At 58.2% G+C, this 15,152-nt stretch overlaps 2 protein-coding genes across 2 annotated transcripts; both read left to right on the top strand.

The window, feature by feature from the left end:
- The first annotated feature begins 60 nt into the window (after positions 1–60).
- On the top strand, positions 61–4,859 carry ATP6V0B (ATPase H+ transporting V0 subunit b). Its single transcript, XM_048944388.1, has 8 exons — positions 61–244; positions 1,610–1,658; positions 2,026–2,109; positions 2,483–2,560; positions 3,128–3,197; positions 3,510–3,561; positions 4,012–4,202; positions 4,550–4,859. The coding sequence occupies exons 1-8, from the start codon at positions 178–180 to the stop codon at positions 4,574–4,576; spliced, it is 618 nt and encodes a 205-aa protein (XP_048800345.1). The 5' UTR covers positions 61–177; the 3' UTR covers positions 4,577–4,859.
- Positions 4,860–7,494: 2,635 nt separating this feature from the next.
- B4GALT2 (beta-1,4-galactosyltransferase 2) lies at positions 7,495–15,078 on the top strand. Its single transcript, XM_048944387.1, has 7 exons — positions 7,495–7,605; positions 10,389–10,749; positions 11,043–11,278; positions 11,369–11,559; positions 11,814–11,936; positions 13,255–13,359; positions 13,512–15,078. Exons 2-7 carry the CDS (start codon positions 10,434–10,436, stop codon positions 13,660–13,662), a joined length of 1,122 nt encoding a protein of 373 aa, XP_048800344.1. The 5' UTR covers positions 7,495–7,605; positions 10,389–10,433; the 3' UTR covers positions 13,663–15,078.
- Positions 15,079–15,152: the final 74 nt, after the last annotated feature.

The following is a 15,152-nucleotide window of genomic DNA, read 5'->3' as shown; positions in this document are numbered from 1 at the left end:
CTGGTCTCTGTAGTTCCTTTCAAGCTGTCAGTGTGAGCAGCCAATCAGCGCGCGCGGAAGCATCACGTGCTTTCCGCCGAGGCGCTGCGGTTCCGCTCCCGTGTGCGGCGCGGGTCAGGTGACGCGCTCGGTCCTGGCCGGTGCCGCTCGGTTTCGCTCCGCGCTGCCGCCGCCGCCATGACGGGGCTCGCGCTGCTGTACTCCGGGCTGGGCCTGGCCTTCTGGACAACGCTGCTGGGCATCGGTGAGCTGGCGGTCTCGGTGGCCGCGGGGTGCTGGGGATGGAGGCTGTGCACCCTGTGCACGGGAAGCCCCGGGGAACGAGAGCGCCCTGTGCTGTGCGCGGCCCGGAGCCGCGCATTGTGTCAGGGCTTTTCGGGGGGGAGGCCGAGCAGGGAGCTGCGGGTGTTGCAACCTCGAGGTGCCGCAGCCTGCGGAGCCCGGAGCCGCCGAAGGGCTCCCTGTCCCCATTGCAAGGCCTTTATTAGGGAACGACCGTGCTGCACTGCTGCTGTTTGCTGCAAGGCTGCGGAGCCGGCAGCCAGAGCTCGCAGGAAAGTCTCCTTCACCACCATATGAGAGCCCAAGGCCGTGTGTGCTGCTGGGGAACTGGAGGGTGCCCATTGGATCCGCCCTGAGCTGGCTGCAGCTCCTCTCTGCCACCCCGGACACGGGGCAGCTGGGGCTGACTGTGTTTGGTTCCTGCACTGTGAGCTGAGCAGTGAACCCACAACACAAACAAGTGCCCTGGCAGCACTGAGGACCTGAAGGCTGCAGGCACGCAGCAGGGTGCGGCCTTGCTCCTTGGCTATGGCACTGTTCCTCATTTCTGCGTGTTCCTGGGTGGGAGCAGTGAGCAGCATGTTACCACTTCCCATTTTGGGTCGGTGTGACCTCCTGGTGTGTTAACCAGCTATCTGACATGGTGCAGCAGTGCCCTGCTGCCTGCGCTTATCCCTTCCATAGGGCCAAGTCACAGCCTCTTTTCCAGCTGAGCACTGCGTAAAGAGAAAATCTCTCTTCTAGCATGCAGCTGCATTTCCCACTTGGGTTTAGAGCATGCCACGTTTGGTGCGAGTGCCTTGGTGTGCGGTCAGGGCTGCCAGTTGCAGCTACCCACCATGGTTCGCTGCAGGAGAGGGTCCTGTGTTGGATGGAGCCTGTGGGTCAGTTTGCAAACTTCCCTGGAAGTAGCTGGCCCTGGAGGAAACTGTGAGCAGAGCATATGTTTCCATCATCCCAGCTGTGGAAAAATGGGAATGGAGAGGCAGCCACAGCTTCTGTGACTGATGGAGCAGCATGTGATGATGGGTCAGGGCACAGCCCCATTCCTTGTCCATGCTGTGAGACAGAGCAGAGCTCTCAGTGCAGTGCTGTGGCTCCTGGCAGGGCTGAGCCCTTGGGTGATGCAAGTGAAACATGCTGGGGTGCAGGGCCACTTGAGAAGGACACCACAGGTCCAAAGCATTCCCTCAGAAGTCCCCTTGTGTGCCATGCTCTTCACCTCTGCCTGGGCTGTGTGAACTGCAGGGCTCCAGTGCATGGGAAGACAATGGCAACGTCAGGCTGGTGCCTGCCTGCAGGTTCTCATGTCACTCTTGCTTTCCAGGGATCTGCTACACAATATTTGACCTGGGCTTCCGCTTCGATGTGGCCTGGTGAGTTGCCTGAAAATACTGGCATCCTCCCTGCCAAGTGCAGGATAGATGCAGCCTGCATACATGGCTGGCTCCATGTGTGGTCCTGGTGCAGCCATTTCTGCCCTCCCGCCATTATGCCTGCCCAATTTCTCCTAGCCCTGATTTCCCCATCGTGGTGAGGGTTTGGGAGGAAAGTCTCAGCCCATTTGGGTGACAGCCCCGGGTCACTGGCTGGCAGAGAGAGGCTTTCAGTGAGAGGGTCTGACAGTGACCAACCCATCCTGGGCTGCATGGTGAGCGCAATGGGCTGGCTGGTACCTGTTGTGGGGCAGTGTGATACGGGATTCTGCCTGTGTGTTAATACAGAGTGCTTCTTCCTGCCCAGGTTCCTGACGGAGACCTCACCTTACATGTGGTCCAACCTGGGCATTGGCCTGGCCATTTCCTTGTCCGTGGTGGGTGCTGCCTGGTGAGTGGAACTGGCTCTTCATCAGGCTCTTGTGCTTTGCTGCAGCAGAGCAGGGGAAGCACAGTGTGTGTGCAGGGACTGTATGCGTTGCTAAAGTGGGGCTGGGCTACTGGGCTCCAGGGAGGTCTGAACAGACCACTTTGCAGGATACAAAGAGTTAGGGACATGCCGTTCTTACTAGAGGCTATGTCCATGAGCCCAGCTGTTCTGCTGGCGTAGGTGGCAGTGGCTGGGACTCCTGGGGCCCTAGGGGAGAGCGGGCTGAGCCAGCAGTGTCTCACAGCTGCATGCCCGACTCTTTGCTTAGCCAGAAGATCCTACTGAGCACTTCAGTAATACCAGATCCTCCACCAACCACCCTTCTCTGTCACAGGGGGATTTACATCACAGGCTCCAGCATCATCGGTGGTGGAGTCAAAGCCCCTCGGATCAAAACCAAGAACCTAGTCAGGTAAGTGCAGATCTGGAGTTGATGCTGTGCCTGGGCAGGCTGGTGTGGAGGCTGCTGTCCTGTCTCTCACTGGGTGCTGCTGGCAGGCTGTTCCTTGCTGCTGCTGCTGTTTGCTTTCAAAACAAAGAGCTCTGAAGGAGCCAGAGTACTGCTTGGAAGGGTCACAAGTGGTATGATATCATGCAGTGAATGAGTCCAGTGTGTTCAAAACAAACACCCTGAAATTACACATCCTGCCCTAGGCAAGGGCTTCCCAGGGCAGGCCTTACACAGCCCTTTCCAGAAGGGGCTGGCATATGGGAGGGCTCCCTGGATTTGCTTCGCACAGGGCTCTCACGGGTTTTTAGGTGACACAGGATAACCAGCCTTCATTGTGCTTAGCAGCTCTCCTTTGAGAGGAAAAGTGGTGATGGGTGTGCTGGGCTGCTCTTCTGCCCCTGGCAGCAGTGGAGCAGGCATAGATGGGGCTGTGGAGGGATCTGGCTGCTGGTTGGCTGGGCATGGATTGTTATGGGCTGCACCATGCACAGCCCAGGACACTGGTCAGATATTGCCTTTCTTCTACAGCATCATTTTCTGCGAGGCTGTGGCCATCTATGGGATCATCATGGCAATCGTCATCAGTAACATGGCTGAGGTAGGAGGACTTGGGCTGCCTGCACTGGCCTCAAGGCCTTGGTTGGACGAGCAGCTGTGCATGGGCTTGCAGTGTGGTAACGTTGGATGCTATTGTAGCTCTGGAAGCACCTTTGCTAGGGGTCTGTGGCGTGGCAGCTCTTGTTCAGACTGAAGAGTTTTACTGGGGGGGCATACAGCAGGGGTTGTGTAGCCACCTGAGAACATGAAGCTGGGGATGAGCTGTGGCCATAAAGCCTTGAGCTGAATCGGGAACAAGTGCCTCCTGGGCACCCAGGACTTGCTGCTAACCCAGGCCATGTGCTTTTCTCAGCCTTTCTCTGGAGTCACCCCAGAGACGATTGGAGCCAAGAACTACCATGCAGGTAAGGACTGCTCAGTCCCTGGTAATGCTGCTGTGAATGCCACCTCCCTCCAATCATAACTTTGTTTTGCTCCCTCTGCCCCTGGGAGCAAGATTGCAGGACCCAGCTTACCTGGCGGGTGGCCAGTGCTGTCAGGCTCCATGCAAGCTGAGCCCCTCAGCTGTGTCTGAATGATGTGTCAGTGTCCTTCCTGTAGCTTTGGATGGCAAACACAACTCCTCTGTGAAAAAGTGGCTTTAGTTACTTTTTCAGAGCAGCAGCCAGCACTACCCCAGTTGTTGTCATCCCCTGCTCTGGTGCAGTGGGAGCCTGGATGCACTGTGCTCCCAAAAGGAAGAAGTGCTGATGATCAGCAGTGTTGTTTTTTTCCATTGTCTCTGTACAGAGATGCCACACTGCTGCAGGTGGAAAGGGATTACTTCCTAATCTTGCAGTGTTCCTCTTTCACAGGTTTCTCCATGTTTGGGGCTGGCCTGACTGTGGGGTTTTCCAATCTCTTCTGCGGAGTGTGTGTGGGTATCGTGGGCAGCGGGGCTGCCCTGGCTGATGCCCAGAATGCCAGCCTCTTTGTCAAGATCCTGATCGTGGAGATCTTTGGCAGTGCCATAGGGCTGTTCGGGGTCATCGTTGCTATCCTGCAGGTACCTGCCTCTTGGGGTCATTAGGCATATGTGAGCACAGGGCACCTGCCATGCCGAGTGCTCTCTAGTTCCAGGTAGACACACCTGAGCCCTAGCACAGTCTTGTGCATGGTGAGGTTTGGGGTTGTACAACCATCTCCACAAGGTGCTATGCCTTTAAGGCTCTTCTAAGCAACATCAAGGATGTCAGCTTGGGTGCACCCTGTACCATGCTCACCTCTTATTGGTGCAGCTGCCTGCAGCTTTTGGACTGTCCCAGGGTGCTTGGGGATTGCTAGACTGAGAGGGATTGGGGTGCTGGGCTGGAGTATGTGGGGCCTGGCCTAACCTCTCTTCTTTCTTCCTAGACATCTAAAGTAAAAATGGGCAATTGAGCCCTGTCCCACCCAGCCTGTTCCAGCTCGCCCCAAGAGGTGCTGTATATACTTATTTAACGTTTCTATCCTTGGTTGGGGCGGAAGCTGCCCAGGAGCGGGAGCCTGGCTATGGAGCCCCATCCCGCTGATTGGCCCCTCGGAAGAAACAAGTATCCTGTGTGAATTCTGCCCCAGCAGCCTGGCCCAGCAGGGCCGTGCTGCTGTGTGTTCCCGGTGTGCGTAGAATCGATCACCAGTGCAATTCTGTGTCCGTGAAATAAATATGGTTCTTGTCCAAGGATGCAGCTCTTCCTGTGCCCTGTGTGTGCTGGGGAGGCTGGGGCTGAATTGATGCTTGGAGGTCCCTTAACTGGGAAAGCTGCTGCTCTGCTCCAGGTGGCCTTTTCCCTGTGTGAGGTGGTGCCATACATCCCCAGCTATGCTGCCCACTCAGCCTGCAAGAGGCCTCCCTTGCTGTGTTGTGGGAACACAGAGCTCTACTGCAAGCAGGAGGCTGCTGGAGCAGGCTGTTCCACACTGGCTCTGCCAGGCTTCTACCAGTGCTGGCACTGCCCCATGCAGGGCTTGGTGGAGGCACAGGCACAAGCTGGTTTGGGCCCTTGAGCTCCCATCCAAGCGCAGTTTAGCACAGAGAGGGAACATCTCACTGTTTCTGCCTGCAGTGCCTTTAATACCACTGTGCAGGTGGGGAGCACCAGAAGGGCAGAGGCTAAAAAAAAAGTCTTCTAGCCTTGTCTGGGTGCCAGGGGGCTGTAGTGGAGGTCTCGGGGTGAGGCAGGCTATGCTGGCTTTGCTCCCTTCTTCCTGCCTGCAGACTCAGCACAGGGAAGCCAGCTGTGGACAGCTGGGCCTGCAGCTCTTCTGTTTGGGGGAAGGGAAGAACAAGATCTTCCTGCCTCCACTCTGCAGAGAGCTGATGTTTTTGCAGTCTCACATCTGATGCAAAGCCCTCAGCCTGCTGTGCTGTGAGTGCACTTTGGTAGGGGGAGCATCCGTCCTCAGTGCTTAGTGTTGCTCTGTGGTGCATGCCTGGAGCTACTTGCCTCCCTTCCCACCTGGATGCAACAAGCTGGGGCAGCAGTGGGGCTGCTGGAGCCAAGAAGTGTTCATGCTTAATGATTGTTTCTGCCCTTGGACTAGCTGCCTCTGTGCAGCCTCTCCAAGGCCTGCTTCTCTACTGGCTCTGCTCCACTCTGTCCTATGTGCTGTGGGACCTTGAGCTCACCTGGGATCTCTGTGCTGTGGGCAGATGGTGGGGCTGGTCCTGCTGTGGCCTGGCTCAGCATCCAGCACATGCTGTTGCCTGCTGTGCAAGCTGTCTTTGCTGTGATACACTCTAGCCTGATTACAATGCGGCACAGAGAGGCTGCTCTTTGGCTTAACTGTGTACCACTTCGGGGGCAGGAAGACTGTGGGGGCAAACCTAAGTACTGTATTCTCTCCAAGCCCTACCCACTTCACTGTAGGGGTGCTTGTGCTGTGGTGAAGCCCAGTGCTTGCAGAGAAGGGAGAACCTCTTTGTGCTCTGTGCTCACTCCTCATTGCAGAGAGTGTGTTCCCACCAGCTATACTAGACACACTTTGGGGCTGGGGGCTGCAAGCAGGAGCTCTGTCTCCCACGTAATAGCAGGGACATAAACTGGACCGGCCAGAAGGATGTCAGATCTGTGCAGCATTTTACTCTTTCTGCTTGAGGGTTGTATCTTTATGCCTTGGCATTGCTGCTGCTGAGGGAAGGGACGTGCAGAGTGCCTCGGAGCTGTGCAGCTGTCCTATCAGAGCAGGCCAAGGGCTTCAGGAGAGTAGGCAGCCTGAACTGGGAGGAGAGGAGCAGCTCTGCAGGTTCCTTCCTTGCTCCTACGTGACTCATCCACTTGATCTCTCAGTGATGCCTGGCCTTATCTTGGTTTGATAGAAGTCAGCTATCAGGACTCTCCCAGCTGAGATGCCCTTCTGCCCTCTTAGACAAGCACACGTGCAACGTGGTGTTGGCAGGGCACCACAGTGCAGGCTTGCAAGGTCCCCGAGAACTGACATGGCAATGGTAGGGGCAAAGTGAGCATGCCTTGTGCTCTGCTATTCTAGCTGCTCCACTTTATACTTGTGCTGGACACCTGCTGATCAAGCATGGAGGAGAAGCTTAAGAGGGACTCCACCTTGCCTCACATAAGAGCTGCATCAATTGGGTGACTTGCAGGAAGAAAGCCACTTGCTAAGGAGCCACAGGAGAGGTGGAGGTGGGAGCAGGACAGCTGTGCCCTGGCTGGAGTGGGCTGCTGGGCACGCAGGGCAAGAGCTGTTGGCTGCTGCTCCGATCGCTGTCGTTTCCTTCAAGAGAGAAGGGCCTCACTTGAGCGAGCAACCACACACAGAGCAAAGGTAAGGAAAGGGACTGAAATACTGGAATATAAGTGACTTGGGTGGCTGCGAGGACGGAGAGGCTCCAACCCCGTGGAACAGCCGGCGGAGTGCTGAGCGCTCAGGGGGCGCATCCCGAGGGCCTTTAGCAGCACCGCTGCGATGCGCGGCGCTGGGGAACAGCCCCACGGCGGGGGGCGCGGGGCCTCAGGAGGCTGCTAAAACCCACCGAGGCCGGGCAGAACCGAGGTCGGAAGTAACGGCGTTGCCCCGAGCCCCCTCGCGGCTCCTTCTGCACGGCCCGGCGCTGAGGGGCGCCGCTGGATCTCGTCGGCCTACGAGGCCCCTCCCGCGGCCGCCTCGCCCGGAGCGGCAGCGCAGGCCCAGCCCGGCCCGGCGGAGAAGGGAGGGGAGGAGCGGGGCGGGGCGACCCCGCCCGGTGCGGCGGCGGTGGGCGGAGCCGGCGTGCGGGGCGCGGCCCGTCTCCCTGCGGCTCTCGGCGGTGCGGCGGCGGCGGCCCGGCCGGCAGGGCCCCCGCAGCCCCGGCATGGGCGCCCGCGGGCCGGCGGCCTGGGGAGGCGGCGGGGGCCGCTGACCGCGCCGGGGCCGCGGGAGGAGGAGGTGGTGGAGGCGGCAGCAGCGGCGGGGGACGGTGCGGGGCGGCCGCGGTGAGTGGGGCCTGGGCGAGCAGGGGGGCGGCGGGGAGCCCCGGGCCGCGTAGGCCTCGCGGCGGGTGAGCCCCGACTGCGGGTCCCGGGGCGCGATGAGAGGCAGCGGCTGCGTGGGGCCTGCGGAGCCTCGTCCCCGCACACGTGTGTGCCGCCCACGGGCTGTGCCGGCCAGGCCTGGGCCCGGCTCCGCGGGGGGTGGGGAGAGAGGGGCTGCGGGGATGCCGGGTGTCGTCGAGGAGTCCGCCCGCACCGGTGCGCGAGTGGTGATGGGCACCCGGCCGGGCGCGGCGGTGGGCGCTGATGGTGGTCAGTGTAGCGTCGGGCTGAAAAGCGCCGCTGGCATCGAGTGGGGCAGGGCGGTAACGGCCTGATGCTCCGTGCTTGGGTATGGAGTAATGCGATATGAAGGCCTCGCCGCTTAAGAGAGCATTTTGAAAAGCTGCGTGCAGCAGTAATGTCCATCAGCGCTCGGCTCTAAAAGTCTCTCTGAGTCCATTCCAGGAGAAAATACACTGCTGTAGGCTTGTTCCTAGCCTTCCAGGAAGTTTCTGCGTTCCCTGCGGACCACAAGATTGAGGAGGGCTGGTTCACTGAGTGTTCTCTGTGCCGTCCCTGCAGCACCAGGACATTCGGTTCCCTACTCCTCCTCCCAGCCTGAAGCTGCAGTTTGAGCCCTTGGGGTGCTGAGGGGAGAGGACTGGAGCCCCCCACATCCCAGCAGCACCCTTTGCCCACAGGACAGGCATATCCTGCAGCAGGTGTGGCCAGCCCCATTGCCCCAGGCACTGGGGTGTGTGCTGTGAAGAGGTGTGAGGGCAGGTCCTGCTAGTTGAGCCACACACAGCCTTTTTGGTACAGACATTGTGTTGAGAGTTACGTCATGTTTAATAGCCCCAGTGGACCTTCACGCCAGGAATTTGCTTGTGTTTTTTGCCTATTTTTTGTTTGTGCTTTTGTTTGTGCTCTTGGCCTCCACAGCATCCCATGGCTGTGGTTAAATCAAAAGCTTTGCTTTTGTTTGCACTGAATCAACCGTCAGCCCCTGTAGCATGGGGAGCATCATGCTCCCCTCATGGTGTAAGCTCCCAGGCAAAAGGGAGGGCTGCCCTAAAACTTGTCCCGCTCGTTCCTGGCTCTACCTGTTCCTCTCTGCTTGGCTGTGGAGGTGGTGCTCTGTGCTACATGGTGCCGGTCAGACCTGCCTTCCTCGGGGAATGCTTTGGAGAGTTTTCCAGCAGGCAACCCTATACTGCAGTGAGGCTCTAGTCGATGTGGGGCACTGTGACTGTGGGAGAGATTGGGAGCTAACAGCAAACTCAGCAAAAAACTTCTTGTGCCCTAAGCCCACAGAGTGATTTCCTCAAAAGTGCCTGGCTGTCAGGTTAGGGTCCTGTGCTGTGCATGGGAAGGAGTACATTGGGCTTGGAGCCTTCCTGGCTCCTCTCTGCTTCTTGTGCTTGTTTGCACAGGGTGCACTAGGGTCTGGCAGGAACCCCTGCTTCACACCTTGGCTCTACTCTGCACTCCCACCCTGTGTCACCGTCACCACAGGCTCTGTGCCTGTTGTTGCCCTAAAGGTTCCCCAGCTTGGTCTGGCAGCTGCTGGTGGGTTAGCCCTGAGGCTCTGGGCCAGCTGCCAGCACCCTCTAGTCCTAATTGCATGCATTCTGGGGGATCTTGCCACAGCTCCCCAGCTGCTGGGTCCCTTAGGGTCCATGCTGTGGCATTCACCTGGCCCAGGGTCCCTCTTCGTGATGTTCCTGCCTTAGCGGTTTGCCCAAGGAGGATTGCAGGCAGGGACTGGAGATCACGGTTGGCTTGGTCATTCCTCTCTAAGGCATGCTGCTATGCTGCGGGTTCAGCCTCTGTACAGGACTGGAAAAGGCAGGATGGGAGGGCTCATCTCAGCCTGAGTGCCACCTTCCCAGCAGAGCTCTGGCCTAGCTCCAGGTGTCATGTGAGATAAGGAGACCCTGGGCACAGTGTCCCAGGGATCCCAAGCAGCGGGAGCAGATGAGAGGAGCCACAATGCTGCTGTGAGTTGGACTCCCCTGGAGGTGACAAGGACCCCTTGGGGGCTGCCTGCCCAGCCCTGTTCCATCCTGCCTGTGTCTGCCTGCAGCTGCTGGCTCTACTCAGTGCCCTGACAGCTGCTGCTTTCCCTCCCAGGGGCAGCTCTGCCGGCATGACTTCTGTTGCTGGCCCTATTTTGGAACCAGCGCTGGGGCAGTCGGGAGTGGGAACAGGAGGATGTGATGCCTCGGGCAGAGGGGGCTGGTGAGGGTATCCGAGGTGCCCCCCTCAGACCTGCTGTGTTTTGAAGTGTGACCTTCTGCAGGGACTCAGCCTCTGTGGGGGCTCTTTGCAGCAACTTTGGGGAAATCACTGTTCCCTTCCGGAGAGCTGAGAGTGGGTCTGTCCCTTGGAATCAGACAGGACCTGCTGCTGGGGAACACCTCTTTGTGCTCCACCTCGCTGGGAGAAGGCACTGGATGCTGTGCTTACATGAAGTCGAGATGGGGGATTGCGTGGAGACTTGACACGAGTGCAGGAGTGTCCGCTTTGACCAGGAACTCACCTGGCTGGGCTCTCCTGCCTTATGCTCAGTTCTGGTTCTTCTTGTGCGTTCACAACTGTGTTTTCAGAGCAGAGACTCTGAGCAGTGTCCTAGTCTCTTCATCAGGCTTGATCTGCCCTGCTGGCACTGGAGCTGAGGTCAGGTTTCACCAGTAGAGTGGGGCAGTGGCTGGCCGCAGCCTGACCATAGGGTGTCTCAGCAGGATTGGAACCGTGGCTGGAGCTGCCTGCCTCCCTGTGCCCAGAAGATGACCAGGTTGCTCTTGGGGGTGACCCTGGAAAGGATTTGCAAGGCCGTGCTGCTGCTCTGCCTGCTCCACTTTGTCATCATCATGATTCTCTACTTTGACGTCTACGCGCAGCACCTGGACTTCTTCAGCCGCTTCAATGCCAGGAACACCTCGCGCGTGCACTCCTTCTCCAACTCCTCTCGGCCCAACAGCACGGCCCCCAGCTATGGCCCAGCTGGCGCTGAGCCCCCATCCCCCAGCGCCAAGCCCAACACCAACCGCTCTATCACAGAGAAGCCCTTGCAGCCCTGCCAGGAGATGCCCTCCGGCTTAGGTGAGATGTGCAGGGTGAAGGAGGGGGGAGGTTGGGTGCTGGTGGGGGATGTCCCCTGTGCGAGGCTTTCCGGTGGTCCCAGGGTGGAGAAACCCAAGGCTAACATTGGTACCAGCACAGTTGATAGCAAGTGCTGTTTGGGAAAGGTTTGGGGAATCCTTTGTCCTCAGCAGTGCTGGTCCCCTTTGTGGGTCCCCCTTGTTTGCTCTGCTGACCCAAGTGGGAGCAGCAGGTGACCATGACCTGTCCTGTGTCGTTGTTCTGCTGCCATCGCTCTGCCTGGGCTCTTCCAGTTGGGCGCCTGCTCATCGAGTTCAGCTCCCCTATGAGCATGGAGCGAGTGCAGCGGGAGAACCCCGATGTGAGCCTGGGTGGCAAGTACACCCCCCCAGATTGCCTGCCCCGGCAGAAGGTGGCCATCCTCATCCCCTTCCGGCACCGCGAGCACCACCTCAAATACTGGCTGCACTACCTGCACCCCATCCTGCGCCGGCAGAAGGTGGCTTATGGCATCTACATCATCAACCAGGTGAGTGGCGCAGGGGCTGTAGTGGGCAGCGGGGCTGTAGTGGACAGTCTGTGCATCGCTGAGCTCTGTGCCATGTGTTCTTGTCCACAGTATGGTGAGGACACCTTCAACCGGGCCAAGCTGCTCAACGTGGGCTTCCTGGAGGCACTCAAGGATGACGAGGAGTACGACTGCTTCATTTTCAGCGACGTGGATCTCATCCCCATGGATGACCGCAACCTGTACCGCTGCTATGAGCAGCCACGGCACTTTGCTGTTGGCATGGACAAGTTTGGGTTCAGGTGGGTGCCTGTGCAGCTGTGATGTTCAGGGCAGGGCTGGAATGGCCCTTGTCGGGTTAAAGCCAGGGATGCCTGGTTGTTGCCTGGGGTGTGCATGGGGTCAGTGGCTTAATTTGAGGACATGAGATGGCTGAGGGTGCAGAGCCCTCAGAGTGTCATGGTGAAGGGCTGTTGCTTGTCTATGGATTGGGGTTCCCCAGTGGGACTGGTCCTGTTCCTCGCCTGCTCCTGATCTCTTTGCTCTCACTCTGCAGGTTGCCCTATGCAGGGTATTTCGGTGGTGTCTCTGGGCTGAGCAAGTCCCAGTTCCTAAAAATCAATGGCTTTCCCAACGAGTACTGGGGCTGGGGAGGAGAGGACGATGACATCTTTAACCGGTAGGTGCCGCTCCTTGGCTCAGAACTTGCTGGGATTTGCTGGAACTCCCTGCTCAGAACAGCCCTGGCACAGTAAGCAGCCAGGAGCTCCCTGTCTGCTGGGAACATGTATGTTGGCTCCATGCCATGTAACAAAGAGGAGTTTAATTACCCTCTGTGTGCTCCAGGTTGCCAGGACTGGGAACAGCACAGTTGTGCCATGAATCAAACTAGCCGGTATGGGGGTATATAGGAAGCATTTGGAGCTGAATATGTCTGGCATGGTGGAGCCCAGCCTCCCCCTCTTGCTCTTTGTGATCAGTATACTGTGATTTCAAACCACATGAGCAGGAAAGCCTGCCTGCAGGCGCTGTTCCAGGCCGGGGTCAGGATATACAAAACTTGAAAGTGGCTCTGTAGTGGCTGCTCAGCACCAGAACAGGCACTTCTGCCTGCAGCCAGTAGGCTGCAGCAGATCCATGTGTAGATCCTTCTGTTTAATGCAGGAGCCAGAGAACTTCAGAATTGTTTCTAGCATGGCCTGTGACACTGCCAAGCAACAACGCATGTGAGCAACTTGTGGCTCGCGGTGCACTACAGCATCTCAGGGTGGCATAAGCTGATAATCCTTAGCAAGTGCTGTGTGGCAGAGCATTTGTGGTTCCCTTCTGGAAGTAAGCAGCCCAAAGACATGATCCCAGATGAGGCAAAGTGCAGCATGCTGAGCTTTCTGGGAGATTTAGGCAGCCATTAAAATGTGTGGAGGGCCCTGAGGGAGCTGTGTCACCACTTGGCCGCTCTAGCAGCGGAATCTCAGCTTGCTCACTTATCAAGCTATAGGTGGTTGTGTGGCTGGGATGAGGAGAGGTTTCTCTTCATGAGCTAGGATCTCTCCAGCTTTCTTACTCCCACTTGGCCTCTCAACTTCAAATGAACTATTCTAGGCAGAGAAGATCTCTCCCCACCTGCTGGCTGCACAGGCAGAAAAAAAGCAATTGAGGCTGGAGCTGTGCTGCATGAAGGGAAGGGTAGGGCTCTGGCATTTGGAGAATGTAAACAGCAGTGGCTTCAGAGCTATGGAGGAATAGTGGTGTTTGCTTAGCACCAGCTGACTGCCTGAAGTGCTGAAGGTCTCCTGAAGCACTAGCTTTGGTCATGGCCTGCTGTTGAGTGAGGTATATCCTTGGCCGTGGGCACTGTCTTAGCTGTGGCCTGGCTTAGCACAACCGTGTTTCTCATTTAGCTATGGACAGGTTTATTTTTGATGAGGACCCTTGGGAAAATATCCTACCCTGGTGTCCTGGTGGCACACTGATCCCCATCTGCTTGCATCCTCCAGGATCTCCCTGAATGGCATGAAGGTGTCGAGGCCCGACATCCGCATCGGGAGGTATCGCATGATCAAGCACGAGCGCGACAAACACAACGAGCCCAACCCGCAGAGGTGAGCTGGAGGTGCCCAGCCTTTGCTGTTGTACCTGTGGCTATCAGTTTTGCCCACGTCCCTGCGGCCCTACTGTGGGCTCACAGGCATTGCTGCCCTTGCAGCAGGCATCCCTCTTTACCCCCGCCTCATCCCGCTCCTGTTTCCACCAGATTCACCAAGATCCAGAACACCAAAATGACCATGAAGCGGGATGGGATCAGCTCACTGCAGTACCGGCTGGTGGAGGTGTCACGCCAGCCCATGTACACCAACATCACAGTGGAAATTGGCAGGCCGCCCCCACGCTTGGCCCGGGGCTAGTGCTTGCCCTGCAGGCGAAGCTGCATGGAGCTGGTGCTCTGTGCCAGGGCTGGCTGGACGCTGTGGATGTTGCCCCAGCCCCCGGGCAAGGACTAAACGGGGATGTTTTCTGCCTACTCTGCTGCCTTTTGGAGACGGCTGTGCCCTAGCCCACCTGTTGGTCCTGAGGATTTCTTCAATCTGTTGTCCCCCCCCCCTTTCCCCATCCCTACAAGTGTGTTTCCAGAACCCCCATACTATGCGTGTTGGCTGAAACACCCATCTGCCCTGCGCGCAGCTCCCAGACACAGGGAGGGGACAATCCCAGCCCCGGTGAGGAGCCTCTTGCCCATGCCAGCTCCTGCCTGCACCCTGGGAGGGAAGAATGAGCCCCAAGGTAAGCCTAGCACCCAGTCCCCACCGGTGCTGCGAGAAGCGGGGTGCAGGCTTCCCCCTTCACCAGTGCTGGAGCTGGTTACTACCCTGGCTGAAGGTGTGGGGAGTTGCCCAGGCCCACACAACAGGCAGGATCAGACACAGATGTGGCTCGCTGTCTTCCTCTGCTTTAGTCTGGTGCTCAGGGCTGGGTCTCAGCTCTGCTAAACAGCGACCTCTGGTTAGCAAATACCCCTCGCTGTGCCTCAGTTTCCCCGGGGCTGGCAGCCACGTCCCCTTTCCCCTCTCAGAAGGCAGATGCTGTGTGCGTGTCCCTGTTAACCCACACGTGCACCAGCTCTCCGCTCTTTGGGCAGTAGGGTGATGTGAAACCTCAGAGCCCCTCTTGGCCAAGGGGCTGCCCCAGAGCTCTCTCCACCCAGATGCTGTTTGCAGGCAGTGGGGACTGGCTGGCTCTGCCCTTGCTGCTCTCCAACTTCCCCTCTCCAGCTCTGGGGCAGGGAGGAGAGGACAGGGCCATGCGGGGCAGGTGCCCCATCTCTCCCCATTTCCCCTCCTTGGAGCTGGGGGCACAGCCACCCCCCTGCAGCCAGCTGGAAGAGCTGTGCAGCAGGGGCACTGGCAACTTTTGTACATTTGAATGTCTGACCCTTTTTTTGAGCGTACGTTGAATGCAGCATTCGGTCGTAGAGACCTGGGTTTTTGTATTTAATAAAAATTTCAAAAGTTCACAGGATTCCTAGTGGGAGATCAGCATGGGCAAGGGGTAGTTTCTGTCAGCTGGTGAGGTAGGTATGCCATGCGTCTGCTGCATGTGCACCAGGCAGAACACCAGGCTGGCCGTATGGTGCTTGCTGGGCAAGGAGGTGGAAGAGCACAGCCTGTAGCTGCAAGTCAAGGTGGGCACAGGCTCTGCAACCCTTCAGCCAGGGGCTGGGGAACGAGGTCCCCACTTTCTCCCCTCCCAACACTCACAGCTGGCCCCTCCTTGGTCAGCCCCTGGTATCACCTGTCCTGCAGAGGGCCCTGCTACCCATCTTGGCTGCTCAGTGTCAGCCACCGGAGGGGGAAAAGGTGCACCTAAGGGAAATGATCTCCCATTCCTACTGTCTTCC

The sequence above is a fragment of the Lagopus muta genome, chromosome 5 (assembly GCF_023343835.1).
Source record: "Lagopus muta isolate bLagMut1 chromosome 5, bLagMut1 primary, whole genome shotgun sequence".
NCBI lineage: Eukaryota > Metazoa > Chordata > Aves > Galliformes > Phasianidae > Lagopus > Lagopus muta.
This window is presented reverse-complemented; position numbering and strand designations above follow the sequence as displayed.

Excerpts from the sequence above, each read along its gene's own strand:
- ATP6V0B (XM_048944388.1), top strand. The coding sequence starts at position 178 with ATGACGGGGCTCGCGCTGCTGTACTCCGGGCTGGGCCTGGCCTTCTGG. Across the intron at positions 2,110-2,482 it reads TCCGTGGTGGGTGCTGCCTG|GGGGATTTACATCACAGGCT; the intron begins GTGAGTGGAACT and ends TCTCTGTCACAG. Across the intron at positions 3,198-3,509 it reads TCATCAGTAACATGGCTGAG|CCTTTCTCTGGAGTCACCCC; the intron begins GTAGGAGGACTT and ends TGCTTTTCTCAG.
- B4GALT2 (XM_048944387.1), top strand. The coding sequence starts at position 10,434 with ATGACCAGGTTGCTCTTGGGGGTGACCCTGGAAAGGATTTGCAAGGCC. Across the intron at positions 11,279-11,368 it reads GCATCTACATCATCAACCAG|TATGGTGAGGACACCTTCAA; the intron begins GTGAGTGGCGCA and ends TCTTGTCCACAG. Across the intron at positions 13,360-13,511 it reads AACGAGCCCAACCCGCAGAG|ATTCACCAAGATCCAGAACA; the intron begins GTGAGCTGGAGG and ends TGTTTCCACCAG.